The sequence below is a fragment of the Myotis nattereri genome (assembly GCF_964212035.1).
Source record: "Myotis nattereri genome assembly, chromosome: 16".
Classification (NCBI taxonomy): domain Eukaryota; kingdom Metazoa; phylum Chordata; class Mammalia; order Chiroptera; family Vespertilionidae; genus Myotis; species Myotis nattereri.
The window spans coordinates 15,455,152-15,475,759 of NC_138091.1; the positions used below are offsets into that span (position 1 = coordinate 15,455,152).

The 20,608-nt window shown below is 57.0% G+C and overlaps 2 protein-coding genes across 3 annotated transcripts in view; one reads left to right on the plus strand and one right to left on the minus strand.

Annotated features, from left to right (window-relative positions):
• STX8 (syntaxin 8) overlaps positions 1-7,916 on the plus strand; it is a 231,097-nt gene extending 223,181 nt beyond the window's left edge. For both annotated transcript variants that reach the window (XM_081109978.1, XM_081109979.1), the window contains one exon: positions 7,747-7,916. In XM_081109978.1, coding sequence (XP_080966104.1) covers positions 7,747-7,814 — 68 coding nt within the window. In that variant the 3' untranslated portion in view covers positions 7,815-7,916. The remainder of the gene's footprint in view (positions 1-7,746) is intronic.
• Positions 7,917-16,493: 8,577 nt separating this feature from the next.
• Positions 16,494-20,608, minus strand: part of NTN1 (netrin 1) — a 171,799-nt gene continuing 167,684 nt past the window's right edge. The window contains exon 6 of the mRNA XM_081109001.1: positions 16,494-16,832. Coding sequence (XP_080965127.1) covers positions 16,504-16,832 — 329 coding nt within the window. The 3' untranslated portion in view covers positions 16,494-16,503. The remainder of the gene's footprint in view (positions 16,833-20,608) is intronic.

Sequence of the window (20,608 nt, forward strand, 5' to 3'; positions counted from 1 at the left end):
CAGTAATGGGATTAAAGGGAACATTTACATGAACTTTTGAAAACAAATATTCCAGTTTTGTCTTCTCCCCTGCGTATTCCCCACCTTAACTCAGGAGTCTGCTGCAAGCATCTGACAGCTAATACTTAAGCAAATGTCACCTAGCGGCGGGCACAGCTGGGCAGACACCTGCAGGATCCTTGCAGCAATGCCCCCCGTGGGTCTGGGGGTTACCAGTGTGTGAGTCGTCTGTCGGCCCGCTGGGGAGAGCCGGCAGACAGCAGGGGAGTATGTGTTTTGGTTCAAAACAACCAACAGCAGGCGACCAGCATGACTTTCCTTGTGATAAACAAAACCAGGTAAAAAGACTTTTAGATAAACTTGCCCTTCATATCCCCTGCGGCCACCCCTCACCCCCTACCCCCCTCCTCTCCCACCATCCTTATCTCCCACATTTCCTACAGCTAAAGGGAGAGGTGTCCAGTATGGAGGTGTCTCTCTCTCTCTCTCTACCTTCCTCTCTCTCCCTCCCCATCCCCCCACCCCCTCCTCTCCCCTCTTCTCCTCTTCCTTGTTAGTGAGCACGGCGCTGTTACCTACGCTCAGCTGAGGCAGAGGTGTTGGCAGCACAGCCGCCATAATTTGCAGGGTCCAGTGTTTCCCTGGGAAGAAATAGGGACCATTAATCCGGAGGAACAATCTTCAGAAAACACAGCCCTGTTCCTGAGAGACTGTGTTTCATGTCCTTTCCCTGTTTGGAAAGGAGTTTATTTTCTTACATCTTTTTTTAATTGCTCTGAGCTGGACTTGTAAATATTGTAAGTGGTTGAGTAATACTCATCTGGTAAACTGACCAAAGGAAACAGTTCTGGCCGCCCCCGTAAGCGGCTCCGCATGCCCGCCCGAGAGGGGCGCTGGTGCCCGGAAGGAAAGCCTGCCTCGCCAGGTGCCCGCGGGGCCGAGCGAAGCGGAGGAAGTGATCCGCTGTCAGGAGCTCGCCAGGTGTTCCTGCGCGGGGCTGGGGCAGAGAGCATCCATTGTCTGAGAAGCTGGCAGCTTCCCAGATGCTCAACTGTCTTTCCTCGTCCTGAAATGTCAGCTATTTCCTTGGCTGGGATGGAGGACCAGCCCCCGAGGTTGAAGCATTCCTCTGAGGCAGGAGAAGGAAGTGCTCTCTCCCAGGTGATGGATGCCAGCAGGTTCTCCCGGCACCACGGGTGCTCTGGCCCTCCCGCGGGGACGGGGTCCTGCTCTGCCCGGCGGACACCTCCCGCCTCTAAGAAATGTTGATGCCAGCAGGTTCTCCTGGCACCGCGGGCGCTCTGGCCCTCCCGCGGGGACGGGGTCCTGCTCTGCCCGGCGGACACCTCCCGCCTCTAAGAAATTGTGAGCCCCGCACTGCGTGGCGGCAGCGTCTTCGTTTTCATGCTGCCCTCGCAGTGGCACTTACTGACGTGTTCACTAGGAGTGGCTCTGGATGTGCTGCAGAAGAACGCAGGGCAGGGGCGGGTGAGGTGTCCACGGACGGGCCGTGAATGGGTCTTTGTTAAAGCTGAGCGCCGCGGTCATCACAGCTCATTACACTCTGTCTCCTTTTGTGTCTGTTTAAATTTTTCACCATAGAAAGATACAGGAAGGTAGGGAGGAGAAAGAAAAGAGAAGAAGGCAAGACAGAAGAACCTCTTTATACCAGTTTTGCAGCCCAAAGAAGTCTGGGCCTCTCCCTGATCAACCCCACACTGTGGGAGACAGGGTCCCCCGCACAGGCCCCCGATGCAGAGAAAGGGCGAGAGCGTGGCCCAGGGTCAGTCCCACTGGGTTCAGCCCAGCTCTTCCTCTTGCTGTCGGGCAGGACGGGGAGCCTTTCTTCTGCCCAGGGCATGTGGATATTTATAACATCGTTCTCGGGCCATACAGCATGATCAGCTTAAACATGAGCTGCTGGATTTGGTCAAACATTTAATTAACTCACCCCTAATGCCTTGGCAGGGCCAGACCGAATAATTTCGCCGGCCTTACATGGCCCAGGGGCCAGACGTTCCCCACCCCTGCTATAGGGCCTTACGGAGGAGAGCCACCTCCCAGACCCCCTCTCCCTCCCCTGGAAGAGATGAGAGTCCTCTGCTGCTGAGAACTCAGCGAGGTGACCCCCTTGCACCCCCCTTCCACCCATGGCAGCCAGCGCAGACCTGGCATGTGAATGTCCCCCCCACAGCATGGCTGAGCTCTCCCGGCTTCCAGAAGACCCAGGCTCCTCTGTGAAATGCTTTAGAGAAGAGAGCTTCCATTCAGGAAAGGTGCCAGAGCCGCGGTCACATTCCAGGAAAGCCACACTCCTTACAGAGAGAGGACCGCGGCGATAAGGTGTGTCAACACCTGCTCTTCGTCCAACAGAATCCAAAGGCCACAACTGGCTTTTGCTTCTCACTGTCACTTGCGGTCTGGGAATGACTTCCTCCCCTGGCCCTCTGTGCACAGCGGTCTGCTTCAATCTACTGAGAGCCTCCTCCCCAGTGGCCCCTGTTTGTTCTGGAAGGGTTTGAAATGTAAGAGTCTTACTGGTCTCCCTTTTCATCTCGGGACAAGAGCCCAGTTTATCACATATTATCAAGTGACACTATCTCTGGTGTCAATGGCTGAAGTGCTTCCATTTTTCACAGGTATTGTGTACCCTGTCACACCCTCACTGTGGCACCATTTGTATAACACACAGTTTCTGTGAAAGAGCAATCAGCAGCTTAAAGAGAAATGCGGAATTGACAATAGTTCTAATGGACCCCCCTCCCTTCTGCGAACCCTGTGCCAGTGTTTGGAGACCAGCACTGATCTGTTGAATTGTCTCCTTTCTTGGCCTCCTTGACACCTTTCTCAGCTTCTCTCTCACTCGGGACCATTGCTTCTGTGTCCTTTTCATTGGCTCCTGTGCCGCCCAGGTACTCAGTACGTTATTTATTACATAAAAAAGAATGTGCTGGGCCCCTTTCGGGAGCCAGGCTCTGTTCCCAGCACTGGGGGTCGTCGGGTGGTGGACTAGACGGGCACGGCGCCTGGACGCTCACGGGCCAGCGGAGGAGCTAGTCACTGAGGACCTCAGCTAGGATGTAGGAAGGGCCATGACAGAGAGAGAGGGACAGCAAGAGGGACAACGGTCCGCTGGAGGCCTGGATGGAGCTCCTCGAGGGAGTGACACTCGTGAGATTTGGGGGACGAGGAGGGATTATCTGGGCCAAGAGTGTATAGCGTCTGGGCGGAAAGAATGGCAAGAGAACAGGCTGGTGGTGAGAAGGAGCTTGGCCCGCTGAGGACTCACAGCCAGGGTGGCCAGACCTCAGGGGCAGTGTGGCTCAGGGGTGGAAGGGCTGGGCTGTACAGGGCCTTGTAACCACTGGGAAGAGTTTGGACTTGAGCTGAAGCTGTCGGTGAATTTGTTGTTGTTGATCCTCACCTGAGGGTATTTTTCCATTGATTTTTAGAGAGAGTGGAAGGGAGGGGAAGAGACAGAGTGAAACATCAGTGTGAAAGAGACACATCGATTGGTTGCCTCCCAAATACGCCCTGACCAGGGCTGGGGATCAAACCTGCAACCCAGGTGCGTGCCCTTGACGGGAATCGAACCTGGGACCCTTCAGTCCACCGGCCATTGCTCTATCCTCTGAGTCAAACTGGCTAGGGCACCATCGGAGAGCTTCAAGCCAGGAAGTCGCCGGATCAGATTCCCATTCCAGCTGAACTGTGGGGGCTGCGCTGGGTGACAGGAGCGGCGGGTCAGTCCCTGCAGTGGCCCAAGCGGGAGACGGCGCAGGCTCTTCCCTGGGACTGACCGTTCCGTGTGTTTACACTGAAACCGGGTGTGAGGATTCTGTTTCCCAACCAGTCACTGCTCTCGAGTTCTTTGTTCTCATCACTTGTTCTGCTGCGTCGGCCTCTCCTTTGGGCCATCCATCGCAGCCTCAGTCCAGGACCCTTGCTGCCCGAGGCGCCCCTCGGCCTCGTGTGCTCCGGCTCTGACCCACCTGAGCACGTGACGGCCCTTCTCCCCGACGCACCACTTGTGAGCTCTGCTTTCCTCAAAACTCCCCCCGCACCCCCCCCCCCCGGTCTCAGGGTCAGCCCGGGCTCTGGGGGCCAGCCCTCGCCCCTGACGCCCCACCTCACTGTCTGCTTCCCCCATTTCCATCATATTTTTATTGTGCAATGTAAGCCTTTCACCCCCGTCCAGAAGTAGGAGGATTCCTGCCCACATGGGGCTCGTGATCAACCTAAAGGTGTTTCTGGAGGCAGAAGCGAATGAGAAGATTTGTTCTTCCGGTTCTGGCAAGAAGATGGATGGAGATAATCTTCACACACACACACACACCCCTCACTATAAGCATCCTAAAGTGCTAGATAAAATATTACAACACCCCCTAAAATGTTAAGGCTTAGCTGAATTTACAAGGAAGACAGGAAATCCCCGGATGAAACAAATGGAGAAAGAACCAGAAACCGGCACCTTGATGAGCGACTGATGCGCGGCTGGGTCATTGTCGGCCACAGCGACACGGAGCAGGCTCGGCCCAGCTCTGTGAAGGCCAGACAGGAAGTGAGGCTTCGCAGACCACAGACAGTGTGGCATCTTCTTTTTCTTTTCTTTTTTTTTAAATATACTTTTATTGATTTCAGAGAACAAGGGAGAGGGAGAGAGAGAGAGAAACAGCAATGATGAAAAAGAATCCTTGATCAGCTGGCTGTCTCCTGCACACCCTACACTGGGAATCGAGCCCACAACCCGGGCATGTGCCCTGACCGGGAATCGAACCATGACCTCCCGGTTCATAGGTTGATGCTCAACCCCTGAACTGGGCTGCTTTTTTGACAACCTTTTAAATATATATAAACCATTCTTAGCTTATGAATCATACAAAAATAGCCCACAAGCCAGATGTGGCCCCTGGGCCACGGTTTGCTGGCCCACGATGCAGAAAGGTGTATGTCCACATAAAGCTGGGGGAGATCTCAGCTCCCCAGAGGGAGTGCTCTCAAAGCCTGGATCGCCAAAGAAAGGGGGTGGGTGTCTTCGAAAACATGTGCCTCTTGCCACAGGGCGACTACAGGGGAGCTTGCCGCACATTTTTAAGCCGCTCCTCAGGACTCAGAGCTGTGGGTGTGCCGTGCCGACGTAGGTGGGTTGTAAATTCACACTGTGAACGCCAGTGAACCCTGGGATCTGTGCTGGAATTCAGGAGTCTGAACGGGGAGGGGAAAGCTGATTGCATTCTTATTCTCACTAACCTCTAATGGAGATTTAGCATTTTCTTCAATTAAGAGGACAGTTAACAGGCAACAGTAGTGTTAGAACTTGTGACTTTGTCACACACAGCAATCACAGATATTTTCACATCAAAATATAGAGCATGTATTATTATCGCAGAATTTTAAAAATATACATTCTGATAAGTATGTTTCAATGAATTGGAAATGTTAAAACACACTTCTAAATAATTATTGGGCCAAAGAAGTAATTGTTGAAATTTTTATTTATTGATTTTAGAGAGAGGAAGGGGGAGAGAGAAACATCGATTTGTTGTTCCACTTATCTGTGCATTTATTGGTTGATTCTTGTATGTGCCCTGACCGGGGATCGAACCTGCAACCTTGGCCTATTGGGACAACACTCTTAACCAACTGAGCTAGCTATCTGGTCAGGGTGAAATTTTAAAAAATATTTATAATTTGGAAACTAACAGTGTTTATTTCATATAAAATTATAGGTTTAGAGGGGTAATATTTAGAAGATTGAAAGTGAATGAGTTAACTTTCAACTCAAGAAGTTAGAGAAGGAACAGCAAAGTAAATCCAGAAGAGTAGGATTAAGGAAAATAAATGCAGAAATTAATAAAACAGAAAATAAATGAGAGATGATTGTCAAAGTCAAAACTTTTTCTTAGAAAAGATTAGCAAACAGGCACACTTTGTGGCAAGGCTAGTCAAGAGAAAAGGGAGCACAAATAATGGTTAGAAATAAACAGAAGGACATAGATATAGATTAGCGTTTAAATTTTTATTGATTGATTGATTTTAGAGAGTGAAACATCACTTTGTTGTGCCACTTATTTATGCATTCATCGGTTGAGTTGTGTATATACCCTGACCAGGGGATCAAACCCTTGACGTATTGGGACGATGTTGTAACCAACTGAGCTACCCGGCCAGGGCTATAGATTTAGCATAGTGTTTAAATTATAAGAATACAATGAATAGTTTTATTCCAGTATTTTTAAATACTCAGAAAAAAAATGGCAATTTCCCAGAAAAATATAACTTAACAAAACTGACTCAAGAAGAGGGAAAAACAGAATTCCCAGCGTGGGAAGCTATCCAAGTGTAGAGTGAGTGTTGAAAAGGCATTGAGCAGCCCGTCATTCATTTATTCAACAGCTACGTATTGAGTCCCACACCAGGCACTGTCGTGGAAGCTGGGGTGCAGCAGTGAATAAGATAATCAAAGCCCCACACTCTCAGTTCTGTCGGAAAGAACTTTCCATGATGATGGTCTTTATTGTCTCTGGCAATATGGTAGCCATTGGCCACGTGTGGCTCTAAAGCACTTGAAATACGGTTAGTGCAACTGAGGCACTGAATTTTTAACTCTATTTCCTTTTAATTAATTGAAATTGAAAGAGCCAGATGTGACCAGTGGTTTTCTAGCTGATGGCTTCCCATGAGAGAATAAGTTGTTGAACTCTCAGGACCCTGACCTCTCCAAAAACAGCTCCTCGGTCTGAGGTGGTCAGCCCTGGTGGCCACGACCACGTGGGCCTGTGGGCTCGACTCACTGTTACTTTATAGAGCGTTTTCAGGTGCTTTACCCCATCTGCTGCTCACTTCCCTCTTGGGCTCAGGGATCCTTCAGGAGGCAAATGATTGAGGGCTTGCTCTGTGGTAACCATGCCCACCTCTGGCACATGCTGGCCTCGGGTGCCTGGTGTGGTCAGCTCTCACTACACACCGGGAAGCGTGGGAGTCAGTGAGCGAAGGGTGGGCGTTCTCGTGGGCCTCCTCATCCGCGCTGCAGGAGTGGGCAGTCCTGTCCCAGGATGCGCTGAGAGGCGGGTGGGGTTGGCAGGTGCTAGTGTGGGTGGAGCTGGGCACAGACAGGGAGCAGACTGGCCCGAGGGCTGAGGCTGGCCTTGGTCTCCCAGCCAAGAAATGTTAGGAAATAAAACAGAAAAAATACTAACAAAAATGTACATGTGAAGAAAAGCCCCTCTATTGCGTATTTTCACAGATGGATGACATAAGTATCTTGGGCTCAAGAAGAAAAGGCAAAGCCGTGTGGATGGTGGAGATAACGGATTCTAGAATGAATTTCTTTGTAAACTCAGAAGCCCTTTCCTTTCTCGGTGTCTCATCAATGCAAACAGGAAACAGGGTCGGGCTGCACACAGAAGCTAGACCTGGGGGCCGAGCGTACACAGTGCTGGATGGGGGCCCTCCCTGGGTCCCCCCCAGCCCTGCTGTCAGGAGCTCCTGCACTTTGCTGCACAACTCTCGAGGTGGTGGGTTGCAGACTCGCCAGCGTCCCCAGAGCCTCCCCTCTGCACCCTGCTCACAGCAGAGTTTGGGCTGTGCCCTTGGGTGCCGGCGCCCAACACACCTCGAAGCACAAAGTAAAGGCTCCCGGGGAGCAGATGGATGGCACCTGCCGCCTCCCTGAAGGTGCTCAGGGCGCGGGATGCTCGTCCACGTGGATCACTCACAGGGGTCTCTTCTGCTTCTGTTTTTCAGGGATGATGATGGTGATTTTATTGCTGCTCGTGGCCATTGTGGTGGTTGCGGTCTGGCCTACCAGCTAGTGGCAATAACGGGGCCACCAGCTGGACTCCTGCCGGCGACGGAGAAAAGCTCAGCACCTTTTGATACACGGAAGCCGCTCTCAATAAATCCCCTCAAAGCTCTGAACTCTCCATGTGCGTGCCTTCGGTCAAAGCAAACTGCGTGGCAGCCCCGGAGCCGACGGAGTCTCAGGCCCAGGGCGGCCCTCTCGGTCAGCCTTGGTCGTTTCTGTGCCAGCCCAAGGTTCCTCGAGTGGGCGCTGCCACGGCTACAGTGGAGTCCACCCACCCCAAAGTGCGCGGGCGCCCTGGGGGATGGTACCGAGCGCACAGGCAGTGAGTAACCGGCAATGTCTGGTCTGCTAGGAGGTCGTGTGTCCACGTAGGAAATCAGCGAACGGTCAAGGCCGCGTTGTCCAGCCAGGGGGTGGGGAGGGGGGGGCGGGGGGAGTGACGCAAGGGCTGACAGGCGCGGTGTCAGTGTGTACCCAGCTCCCTGCCCACGTCCCCGCCATGCGCACCGCTCCGGGTGGTGCTGCCATTGCTGCAGCCTCTCTGGACTCGGCGGAGCTGCCTTCAGACCCAGAGGCACAGTTTCTCTCATTTCTGCGGTGACAGTAACTGTTTCCAAGGCTGAAACAACTTGATCAGCAGCCAGAATGCGGCCGGTGCATGAGGTGGTGGGGAGGAAAGAGGTCCGCCTGGGAAGCACTGTTTAGGGTTCAAAGAAAGGCGGGTGTATGGAGTCGGGCCTTATTCGGCTCCTAACCTGGGTCTGGCAACCCAGCGGTGACTGCCCCCATGGAAAAGGGCAGACGGGGAGCAGGCCTGCGGGCCATCCGGCCCCTGGGGGTGTTGGCGAGTTCTCCAGGTGAGAGGAGGCTGGAGAACCTAAAGTTTCTGCTCCGTTGAAACTTGATTAGCTGTAGCTGAGCTTAGTCTCTATTAGCCCCAAGCCGGTCTGCTCCTGACCTCTTGGGCCCGCAGAGCCCCGGCCCTCAGGGCAGAGGGCCAGCTCCTGCCCTCTCCTGCCTGTGCAGAAAGCAGGCCGGGCCAGTCAGCCTTGCTTGGCCCTCTCTGGCAACAGGGGAAAGAATTCACATTGGTGATGGGGCAGGTTCCAAAGCACCAGACTTCCCTGAGGCAAAGCAGAGGACAGGCCTGTGCGGGGGAGTCCTGGGGATGGTTGGTGGGTTTCCTCGATACTGTGGGCACCTGCGCACACGAGGGCGTCACCTGACCCCTGTGGACAGACTGATGGGGTGAGGGGGCCGGGAGCGGAGGCAGGTAGGAGTGAGCCACGCCGTCTGGTGGGGAACTGGATTGCAGAGCCCAGGAGAGGAAAGGGAGCAGGCGTGCTTCGGACGGGCAGGATCGGAAGGAGAGGAGCCGCGCTGGACTGGGGCCAGGGGTGCATTCTGCTGGGGGGCGGGGAGCGGAGTGGTTGCCGATGGATCACCCACAGCAGATCAGGAATCTGAGAGCCACGGCTTTCAGTGTGTCGTGCAAAACCCCAAATCTGTAAACAGTGTCTCCTTGGAGCCCCCACTTTGGGGCTCATGGGAGGCTGCATTGAAGGTCTGTTTGACTTTCTCACCTCCTCTTGACTTGCTCAGCACGGAGCCCGGCAACTCGTGGGCGTCTTTGAACCGGAGCCACGGCGTTCTGGCTCCGCCGCACGGAAAGGCCCTTTCAAGCCAAACACTGAGCTGATGTCTGCACACAACAGCTTCTGTTCTCGGGAGGAGTGGGCTCGAGGCCCGCCAGCTCTGCAGCCCGGAGACCCGGACAGCAACCTCGCTTCTCTGGACCTGCAGGCGGGGTGGGGTGCGGGGAGGGGATGGGGGACAGGGGGGATGGGGGGTGGAAGCCTGGCCAGGTCGGACTGCAGGGACCTGCCATCCAGACTCAGGCAGTGCGCGCCCAGAGGTAGGCGTGCTGGGCAGGATGGCTCCCTGCTCCTTACTTAGCTTTCTTGGGGTGCACTCCTCCCAGGAGACAGCCACCCCACTCTGCAGCGAAGGGCAGACCCGAAGTGGCGAGGCATTCCCCAATCACTCTGGGGGTCTGTTGCCTGGAGCCACTCTAGGGTGACAGCTAGCATGAAGTGGCACTATCTGGCCGGGCTTGGGAAGGCCTGCCCTTCCCCTCACAGGTGCCAGGAGCGCAGCCCGGGTGGCCTTGCTCTGAGCCTGCCCTGTGAGCAGCGAGACCTCACGGAGCAGAGAGGAAAGGCGAGGGCGGGATGTGGCGCCCATACCTCGGGCGTTTTTTCAGTGGAAATAGACTTGAGTGAAATAACAGTGTAAGTATTGTTTAACTTAACTGGTTATTAATTATAAGCATTTCTAGTCTGGATACCATATAAAGGAATCCAGATAGCTGGTTACAGTGGGGACTTCTGCTCCGTTGAAAGTTGATTAGCTGTAGCTGAGCTTAGTCTATATTAGCCCTAGGCCGGTCTGCCCCTGATCTCTTGGGCCTGCAGAGCCCCGACCCTCAGCCCGCCCGCCAGCCTCCCTGCCTCTCCTCGGCTCCCCTGAGCCCTCACCCTGCTGCTCCAGCTTTGGGTGGCAGGAGAGCCCTTGGCTGAAGACCATTGTTTATCTAGTCAATAGCCCCCCGGGTTGAGTGGAGTTCCCCCCCCCCTTTATTTAAAAAAGGGGGCCAGGATTCACCTTTCCTCTCGTTGCTCTCTACTTCTGACTTCTTCCCAAGTCACCTCTTTGCAGAAGGGAGCTGCTGTCCGGTGAGCCTCCGGTCTGAAGCGATGAGTTCATCCGTCCGGTGCTGTGTTTCTCACTGGCTGTTTGGTGCCCACTCCCAGTTTTTCTTGGCGTATTTCTTACGTCTTTATTTAGTCTTAAAAGAGCAGAGAAGAGGTGTCTGTGCAACGAAGTCTGAAACCCAGGAGTGTGTCTGCCATGAGGAGGCAGCATGTCGGGAAGGGCGGGGCGGGCCTCAGGAAGGAGCGCCTCTCTGACAGGGGCCCTGGGAGGCCTTGCACCCGGCAGGCTCTGGGTGTTGGACTGGACTGCGCTGGGCCCCGAGTCCTGCTGGGGTCACTCGGCTTCCTTGTGCCTAACCATTCCAGCCTCCAGCGTGGACTTTCCTGACCACTTGGCCAGCTCTTAGCAGTGACCCAGCTTACGCCCTGCTGTGAGCGTGGCCTCTGTCGATGCCCTCTCTCCGTAGAGAGTGAGACGGGCCGGAGGCAGCGGCGGCTTCCATCACGCTCCCGTGTGTCTCTGACCAACCTGCCTCCCTCCAGCCTGGGACGGGCTGCAGCTGCCAGCACAGGGCCCGGCAGTGGAGGCGTCCCCAAGGTCAGGCCCCTCAATCATAGACGGCGTCTTTAGGAAGGACAGGCACCAGCCACTTCGGGAGGACTGGGCCCGTGAAGAGAATGACCAGAGCTGGGAGAGTTCCGAGTGCAGCACAAACTCTGGCCCGGCCTCTCGGCCTTCAGCCCTGCAGGGGCCCAGCTGGGTCCGTACTGGCCTTGGGAAGAGCCCGATTCTGCAGAAAGTGCGGGTTTTCTTCCTGGCCTGGCGCCCACCCAAGACCTGCCTCCGCCCCGACCACCCAGGGTCAGGAAGTGCCGCTCCAGCAGGGACTTACTCCTGGGACTGATCGGGACGCAAGGCCAGCCCTGTCTGGGGCTGCCCCGGCTCTGACCCCTGGCTCCGAGAACAGTTCCTGGTCCCCAGCCGGACCCGGTGAGGAGCTGGGCTGGCCTGTTTCTTCCCGAGGAGAGGCGAGGGCACCACATCCAGCGCCCCACGCCGCAGGCACGGGCTCCACACCTCCCAGGTGCCAGCGGAATCGGCGCGCTGAGGGGCCAGCCCAGCCCACGGCGGACGGAGACTTGTCTACAGAACAGCCGGGTGCAGAAATGACAGCCTCCTGGTGCCGATCGGCCGCGCTGCGTAGCAACACAACGTGTTCCTAATGGCTGGATTGTGTGTGTAATAAAGAAATCACAACCATTTGGAGATTTAAATATAGTTTCTCAGAAACCCGGTGAGCTCAGCCCCGGCCCTGCACCGCACAAAGCCTTGAGCAATGGCCCGAAACGTTCCCGAGTTTGACTAACCCTGCTGTCTTCTCCCCAGAGTCTCCTCGTGGCTTTCAGGAAATGTTCTGTGAGAGGCAAAGCCTCTGCTCGCAGGTTTTGGGTCAGGTGGGGAGAGTACCTGTGTGTCCGCCCCTGCGGTGCCCGGACCTGGAGCCCCAACGAGTGGTAAGGATCCCAGGGATGGTTTGGGGGGACGTAACCCCTACAGTGCTGGGGAGCGCGATCGCACTCCTCCTGTCTTTCGCCAAAAGTGCCGGGAGTGCTATCAAAGCTTCGAAATGGCGTCCAGTTCTAAGTCTGCTTTTATTAGTGATGATGATATTGCTAAATACATCAATGTAGTAAAGGTTTCCTTAAGTTTTTGAATATGTAACTTCATTTACTTGCGATTCATAATTTTTTTCTCTAAACTGCTGTAAAATCGGCAAAACTGCCTTGGCAATTTTAGCATAGTTCCTAGGATATTGGTTGGCACTCAGAGTGTTAAATACAGCTCAACCCATTTGAGAGACTTTTGGCCCCAGGACTTCGCAGCAAAGCGGCCTTTTCCTTTTTGGTTTTTTCTTTTTTTTAAAATATTTTATTGATTTTTTTACAGAGAAGAAGGGAGAGGGATAGAGAGCCAGAACATCCATGAGAGAGATCGATCAGCTGCCTCCTGCACGCCCCCCACTGGGGATGTGCCCAAAACCAAGGTACATGCCCTTGACCGGAATCAAACCTGGGACCCTTCAGTCCGCAGGCCGGCGCTCTATCCACTGAGCCAGACCGGTTCGGCTCTTTTTTGTTTTTTATTTATCTGTTTTGTGGTAGTTGGAGCTCTGTCCCAGGCTCTGGGAACCCAGTGGCTGTCCTGCTGGGAGTTCTTAGCACAGAATCCACGTTCCTTAAATGGCACAAAGACCTGCCGTCCTCCCCCCTCCCGCATGCCCCCTTCCCCTCCCCCCCCGCCCCCCCCCCCCCCCAGCTCAGACCACCAGTGAAGACTGGGAGACAGAGAACAGTGTACAAGAGTTTATTTAATTGATATCTGCATTTAGTTCTATCATGTGGGGCCCACGTTACAAGTTCCATCTGGGTCCATTACAACTCTAAACAACCAAAAAAAACTTTAAAAAATCCACAACTTTTTCCATGTCATTAAATATATTCATATATAATAACCATAATATATTAGTATGCATTGGAAAGGAGCACTGACCCAATGTCATGGTCACAACTAAACATTTACCATTCTGCGTGAACAGAATTCCGGAATGCAGGGGGTGGGGGTAGTGCACCCAGGAGTTGGGGGGAGGGGGGGGATGGCGAATGAGGAGGAGTGGGCTGGCTGGGGTGGCAGAGGCGAGGCCTCAGAGTGCACACTGTGATGCCCCTGGGTATGGCACGTCTGCGGCTGTGAACCGTGGCCCAGGACCCCCACCGGTGAGTCTAGTTGGTCTGCTCTCAGTCTCCCTCATGGGGTGTGACAGGGGCGCTTCCTTTGAGCATTGAGGTCCCAATGTTTTTCAGTTTCCTGGGGGGATCATTTCCTGATCGCTCAGAATCTTCTCGATTTCGGTCTCATTCCAACCTGGGGCCAACCCAAGAAAGTCGATACCCATTTCCTGTGCGCTACTGTGGAGACGGAATTCCAGGTCACTGGGGGCCTGGGGCAGCTCACAGCCTCCCGCCCATTTCCCAGGACCTGCTGGGCTGCCTCCCGTCCTGCCCGGGACAGAAGCAGGGCTGCAGGTGAGTCCGGGCAGCCCGTGTCCCCTTCCCTCCACCCCGTCCTCTTTACTATATGCTCAGTAAAGCAGCCACTCCGCTGTCAGGGGCTCCAGACCACCCAGCAGGTAAGAAAAAGGACAAGTAGGGAATCTTTTAAAACAAAAAAGGACTAATCTGGTGTTTTTCTTCAAATACCTACATATCACAATTCTGGTTAATACACTCTTCAGAATCAAAATCTAGTTCATTTTACATCCCTTCCTAACTGTACAAACGGGCACACCTCAGTTCCTATTCATCTCCTCCTGGTGGACGAGGTGCTTCCTCAGGGAGGGGTCCTCGCCGCTGAAGTTGGGGGCTGGGTTCCGGCTGGGTCAGTGAGGTGCGGAGGCCTGTGGTGCAAATCCGGCCGCCCTGACACGTGGCCCAGGGGCCAGGCTGCTGGGTGGATTGGGTGGCCTTTGCCCTCAGGGGCAGAGCAGGAGGGTGAGGCTGGTTGAGTTTAAAGCAAGATGTATTACTGCTTGGCAGGCTGCTGGCTCCAGAGCTGGGGGCCTCGGAGACCACCCGTGCTGGCCCTCGGATGGACCTGGGTGACTCAGACGCAGGGTGGGAGGTGGCGGGGCTGCCACATCCTGTGGACAGGCAGGCAGAGAAGCCAGGCCGGTATAAACAGAACAGGACCAGCCCAAGCAGCGAGTGCCCTTACAGGACTGTGGGCCAGCAAAACGCCAAGGCCTGCGAGGTGCTAATGGCACTCGGCAAACCGCGCTGGCGTCAGAGGCTCACTGCTAGGAGAGCGGTCCCTATGCTCCCGTCTGGGGCCTGGAGTCAGGGAAGACAAATATCCCTCCCCAGGGCCATTCTGTCCTCTCCCCCCGACGGGGGCACCTCTGCCACCAGTCTCTCCTGGAATCCTCCACACACAGCCCCAGACACACCCCCACCCCCAACCAGGCAGCCAAACGTCCTTTCTGCTGTGTCTTAGATCAGCCAAGGCCCCTTTCAGAGCCTCTAACCTACAAATTGTGTTTGTGCGCCTCACCTACCACCCCTGCTCCACCTCTGAAGATGTCACTGCGCCCACCCCACACACTCCATTCGCCAGGTGCCACCAGGGCGTGTCTCCGTGGCGACCTCCCAGGAGCACCCCTCGCAGCTGCTGTGGGAGCTGGTGCGCAGCGGGCCGGGGCAGCAGGCCGTGGTCAGCAAGCCTGGCCCTGGACTGCGAGTCCAGTTCTGCCACTTTTCCTGGTGGCCTTGGGCACGTGTGCTTCCGTTTCCCCGCTGGTGAGATGGGCAAGGATCCCTGTCTCACGGGGCTGTCGTGAGGGCCACAGGGGGGTGTGTGGGTAAAGTGCCAGGCACAGGGCAGGTGCTCGCTACACGGCAGCCCAGACGCGGGCCGGACCACAGGGCGCCTTCACACTCAGCGTGACCCTTCTGAGCAGGCGAACTCGAAGGAGAGTGAAGCCAGTGTCCTGAGTGAGGAGGAAGCCAGGCCGCTAACTCTGCCAGGTGCCGAGAGCTCGGGAAGGGAGACCGTGGGCCCTGGGCATAGGAACAGGCCCTGTGGGGGCTGCCTGCTTGAAGGCAGTGTCTCTGAGCTTTGGAAAGGGGAGGGCACAAAGGGGACAGCCGGGAAGGGTAGGCAAGGCTCTGCCTACGGTAGACTAAGGCAGGTGCAGGCAGCTGGGTAGCTCAGCAGGCTTTCTCGGCCCAGCAGCTGCTGCCCCTTGGAGCCAGGAGTGAGGGCAGCAGCAGGAAGTGGTCATGGTTTCCGTGGTTCCCCGAACCTGGTCATTCCTGGCCTTGCCTGCCCGTGGCGCGGGCACACTGTGCCCTGCTGAGCCAACAGACCGGGTCCTGACTCAGCCAGCCCCTTCCCCCAGCCGGGGTGACCGCCTTTGCAGCCTGCATTCCATACCCATCCAGGCCCTTCCCAGCTGCAAACACTGCTGAGGGGCCTGGTGGGAGCTGATGTCATTACACAAATAGTGTCACTGCCATAAACCCAGCCCGAGCCCGTCCCCTCCCCTGGAAAATGTCATAAAGGGGCTGGTTCCAAGTTTCCAGAGAGGAAACTCTCTGGGAGGTTGTGCCTTCCCCGTGCCTCCTCGGGCAGGCAGCTCAGTGAGGCATGACCACCCGGCTCGAGCTGCTCAGGGGTGTCTTTGGGTCCACAGCCCTCTGTCTGGGCCAGAATCCTGGGCTGCACCTAAACCCGGGGGTGGGGGTGGGGGTGGGGCCAGCAAGGGTTCCTGCTTCGCCCCACCCAGGAGGACCAGTGCAGCAGGTGGCAACGGACCCCCGCCTGCATGGGGAACCCTGCTGCCCCCAAATGCCTGTCTGGCCCCTTCAGATGGGGCCCAAGTTGTCCCAACCAGGGGGTCCTGTGACAAAGGGGGGTCAGGGAAAAGGGGGGGATTTTCAGTCCTTGACGTTTGGGTGATGGTTTGGCCGGGCTCGCTCAGCCCCTGGCCCAACTGGGGGCCTGAGAATTCACAGTTCTCCTCCTCACGTCCCCTTCTCCGTAACCGTAACCGTAACCGTACGCCAGCCGCAGGTGCGGCACCACCTGCGCGTTCTGTGTCAGGCCCTGGGGCCCAGATCCGGCTGCCCCGCCCCCGCCGCGGCGACCCGCCTGGCCCCAGGGAAGCGCGTCCCTGCTCGGGAAGGAGCCCGTGAGGTAGCTAAGTCTCGTCCTCATTTCTCCAGGGCCTGGCCTGGCCTGCACCCCTCCCCGCGTGCGGCTCCGCCTGGGGCGCGCCGAGTGGGGCGAGGGGCGGGGCCGCCAGGAGAGGCGCCGCCGAGACCCCGCCCCCGCCGAGGCCCCGCCCCCCGCCCCCCACCTGGGAAAGCCCTCCGGGCCCGGGCAGCTGCGGTGCCGCCCGGCCCGCCCGCCCCGCTGCCTCCGCGCTAGGCCTTCTTGCACTTGCCCTTCTTCTCGCGCTGCTGGAACTTGCGCAGCCGCCGCGCCCACGTGTCCCGCCACTGGATCACCAGGCTGCTCTTGTCGGCCACGATGCCGCTCTGGTCCGGCGAGTCCTCCGCGTTGCCCAGCAGCAGGTACTTCTTGAGGGGCTTGATCTTGGGGCACTTGCAAGCGATGTCCCGCGAGCGGATCCACAGGCTCTGGTCACCGCGCCGAATGCGGCTCGCGCCCTGCTTGTACACGGAGATGATGCTCACGGTGAACTTCCACCAGTCCCCCGCCTTGTCCGCCTTCAGGATGTGGATCTGGACGGCTGCAAGGAAGCACAGGCGGGCGGTGGGCGCGGGGCAGGGGGCCCCGTCTGCCGGACCCTCCCCGAGGCTGACAGTGCGGCAGCCTGTTTGATGGGGAGGAAACGGACACCCAGAGCTGGGAAGCGGCTGCACCGGGCGTCCCACTGGGGAGGGGGTGGATGGTGGCAAAGCTAACCGGGAAGCCCACCTCCTGATACCTGGGCCAGGGCCATCGCTTCAAGCCTCACCTCATGCCTATTTTGAAGGAGCCACCCAGCACTGCCTTTGGGGACAAGCCCCCTCTTAGGTCGAGGAAGGAAAGAAGAAAATCACGGAACTGACCCCCGCGCCCAGCACTCCAGGTAGAGAGAGTCCATCTGCCCAGGGCAGGTGCCTTCAGCGCACCTGGATACCCCTTGCTGGCGAGTAGGAGGGGGACGGGACACAGGACCTCCTCAGGTGACCCCAGGCATTTCCCAAGGCCCCAATCACTCAGCACCAAGCTCATGACACCTCCAGACACACAACCTCGCACTTGACGCCTCAGAAAACCATGGTGGGAGCTCAGTGCTCAGGGGCAGTGCACCCTGAACCCACCCTTCAAGGTGCCACAGCACCTCTCCCAGCGTCCAGGGTTCTTGTGCTGCCCACGCCCCATCCCTGCCATGCTTCCCTCCCTCCCTTCACCTCTCACCTCCTCCAGGCCATTCCCCTTCCTCCCATTCCCCTTCCTCCCAAAGGTCGCCATCCTTTCAGACCTCACAGACCACCATGGTCCACCTTTAGCACATGGGTTCTCAACCCAAAGGGCTTATCAAAACACGAGTTTCTGGGGTGGAAGAGAATACGCATTTCTCACAAATTCCCACGTGCTGATGATCACACCAAGAACCAGGGCCCTAGTGAGTGTCACCAAATGTTATTTCTGCAGGATATTAAGAGACTTTTTAAAACTAGAAAATACTTTTTAATAAAAAGAGGAAAAAGCTTATTTTTCAAATACTGGCTTAAAGTCAAGAAATTCCCTTATTGCAGGACTTTTCAGAGCATCCTATAATAATAAAACTCTAATATGCAAATTGACCAAACAGCAGAATGACCAGTCGCTATGATGCTCACTGGCCACCAGGGGGCAGACGCTCAACACAGGAGCTGCCCCCAGTGGTCAATGTGCTCCTGCAGGAGGAGCGCTGCTTAGCCAGAAGCCGGGCTCACGACTGGCGAGCACAGTGGTGGTAGCGGGAGCCTTTCCCACCTCCGTGGCAGCGCTAAGGACCCCTCAAGGGATGTCCGACTGCCAGCTTAGGCCCGCTCCCCGCTAAGCCGGCAGTCGGACATCCCCCAAGGGGTCCCAGACTGTGAGAGGGCACAGGCTGGGCTGAGGGACACATCCGCCTGCGCCACCCCTCCCGCACAAATGTTGTGCACTGGGCCTCTAGTTTAATCTATAAATTGTGTGTGTCGGGGTGAGGGCAGGTTGCACACGTGCCCACTTGGTACATTTCAGTCACCAGAGCCCCATGGGGCCTACTTGGGGAACTGCTGGTGGGGGACACATTCTCCCCAGTCCAATGGATAAAGGGAGAGGCCTCTGCCATGACCTCCATTAATGGACTCAGACCCTCGTCTACTCGTGTCCAGGAAGACTAGAGGAATTCTGTAGGAACTGACTGCACCCCAGCACTCTGGGCCAGGTCTGTCTGCCCAGGGCCATATTCCCATCCCCTTGGTCAGAACAGGGTGACTTTGGTGCTGAGCCCACCGAGCATGCCCTGGACCCTTCACCCCTGGACCAGGCTGAGGAGTACCCTGGCAGCTGAGTGGGTGGGAGTCCCCCCTGAGAAAGAGGCAGCCGCTTGTCCCTCCAGATTACATGGAGAAACGGAGTCACAGCAGGCTCGGGGACTTCAGCAACCAGGAGGACATGTCCCCAGGCAGTGCCTAGGGGTCATCGCCTGCCCAGTTACAGCTGCAGGCACTGGGCCCACCCACAGTTCAGCCTGGCCTCCCAGGCTGGCCCGCTCCTCCCAAGGATTCTGTGGGCCTCTTTGCCACCTTCATTCCCAGGGCCTCTCCTCTCCCCGCCTGGGCCCGGGGTGATGGGAGGGGCAGGGATGGCTGGGCCCAGGGGAGCATGAAACACCATCCAACGCATCCTTCTGGGGTGAGGGAAGTGGCAGATTTTCCCATATTTTCATTTCATCCGTTCTTGGGCATCCTGAACTTTGCACTCCAGTCTGAGGGCTCCAAAGAATGGCTGCCATGGCAACCGTTTCCATGTTTTTGTCACCAAGGGACTCAACACTCAGTGTGAACTCTGATGGGGGCGGGGAACCCTCCAGCCCGAGAGAAGTGGCTGGGTTGTGTGTGTTTGACTGTGCAGACAGAGGTCACCGTGGCAACTGAGTGCCCCTTAGCTAAGCAACGGGGAGCCACCCCCGCTTCCCTGAGAGCCCTGGTTTCCTCTCCTCAGGACTGAGCAGAATACAGAATGAGCCTCCCTCCGGATGCGGCTGTCCCCCTGCAGGGGACCACAGACCCCCAGCCAGCCAGCCAGTGTCCCAGCCAGGGTGGGCAGGGGTGGCCGACGAGGATGCTGCAGAAGGCGCCTCTGGCTGGGGCCGCGGGAGAACTTGGCACTGATCCGAGGCCCTGAGCATCTGTGGGTGTCATGCACGGAAGTGTGACGCCCAAATCCACATGTTGGCAGTCCTAACCCCAGTGCCCCAGAAGGTGACCATATTTGGAGATGGGGGTCTTTCAAGCGGTGGTTACGTTAAAATGGAGCTATTGCTGTCCTCATAAGAGGGGATCGGGACAGGGACACACACGGAGGAACAGCCACATGAAGACAGCGAGAATGCGCCGCCTGCAAGCTCAGGAGAGAGGCCTCAGGAGGAGCTCGGCCTGCTGACACCTTGATCTAGTGCTTCCAGCCTCTAGGCCTGTGAGACAATAAATGTCTGTCGTTCGAGCCCCGTCTGTGGGGCTTCGTTCTGGCAGCCCCAGCCACCGGACTCCGGGGCCTTGGCTGCGGGCCAGGCGGGAGCAGAGCTGGGGAGGCCGCACGTTCTGAGACCTGGCTGGGCGAGGCCAGGCCTTCCTCTTCCCTGCACTGGCAAGGACGTGGCCCTTCACAGGAGGACTTGCCACCAGCCCCACCTTCCTCACCTGGAGCCCCACTCCCCTCACCCCCCGCCCCCACCCTAAGGATTGCCCTGGACCACCAGGCAGGGCATCCAGAGCAGCCCCCACCCCACTTCCCCAGGCTCGGCCAGCACGGAGAAGGGCACCTTTAACACTGAGGACACAGCCTGGGGGGGTATGCACCCCTGGACACCTCGCTGCTCTCGAGAACTGGTCGGTTGGGACAAAGCACCGGCCCTTGTGCCCCTCCCACCCAGCAGCTCCTGGCAGCTCCTGGCAGGGGTGAGAAGGCACAGGCCCGGGAAGGTGCAGGGAGGGTGGTGGTCGGATTCGCATGATTATCCTGGAAAAAGTCCACATTTCCGCTGCCCTTGGCAACGCCTCCGCACATTACACAGCCCACCAAGTATGAGCTGCACACGCGGTGCACCGGCCAAGTCCCCGCAGTGCACATACAGCTGAAATATTCAAAATACACACTGAGGCGGTGACCTCAGGCAGAGCCGCTCAGCAGGCTCCCGGCGCTCAGGCCGCACGGCATGGCCCGGCCCGGCAGCAGCCATGCCGCTGGAGCGGGGAAGGACCAGGGTCTCTGGGGGCGCACATCGCCTGCCTGGCGCTGGCATGATGACCTCGGTGGCTCTGCCCA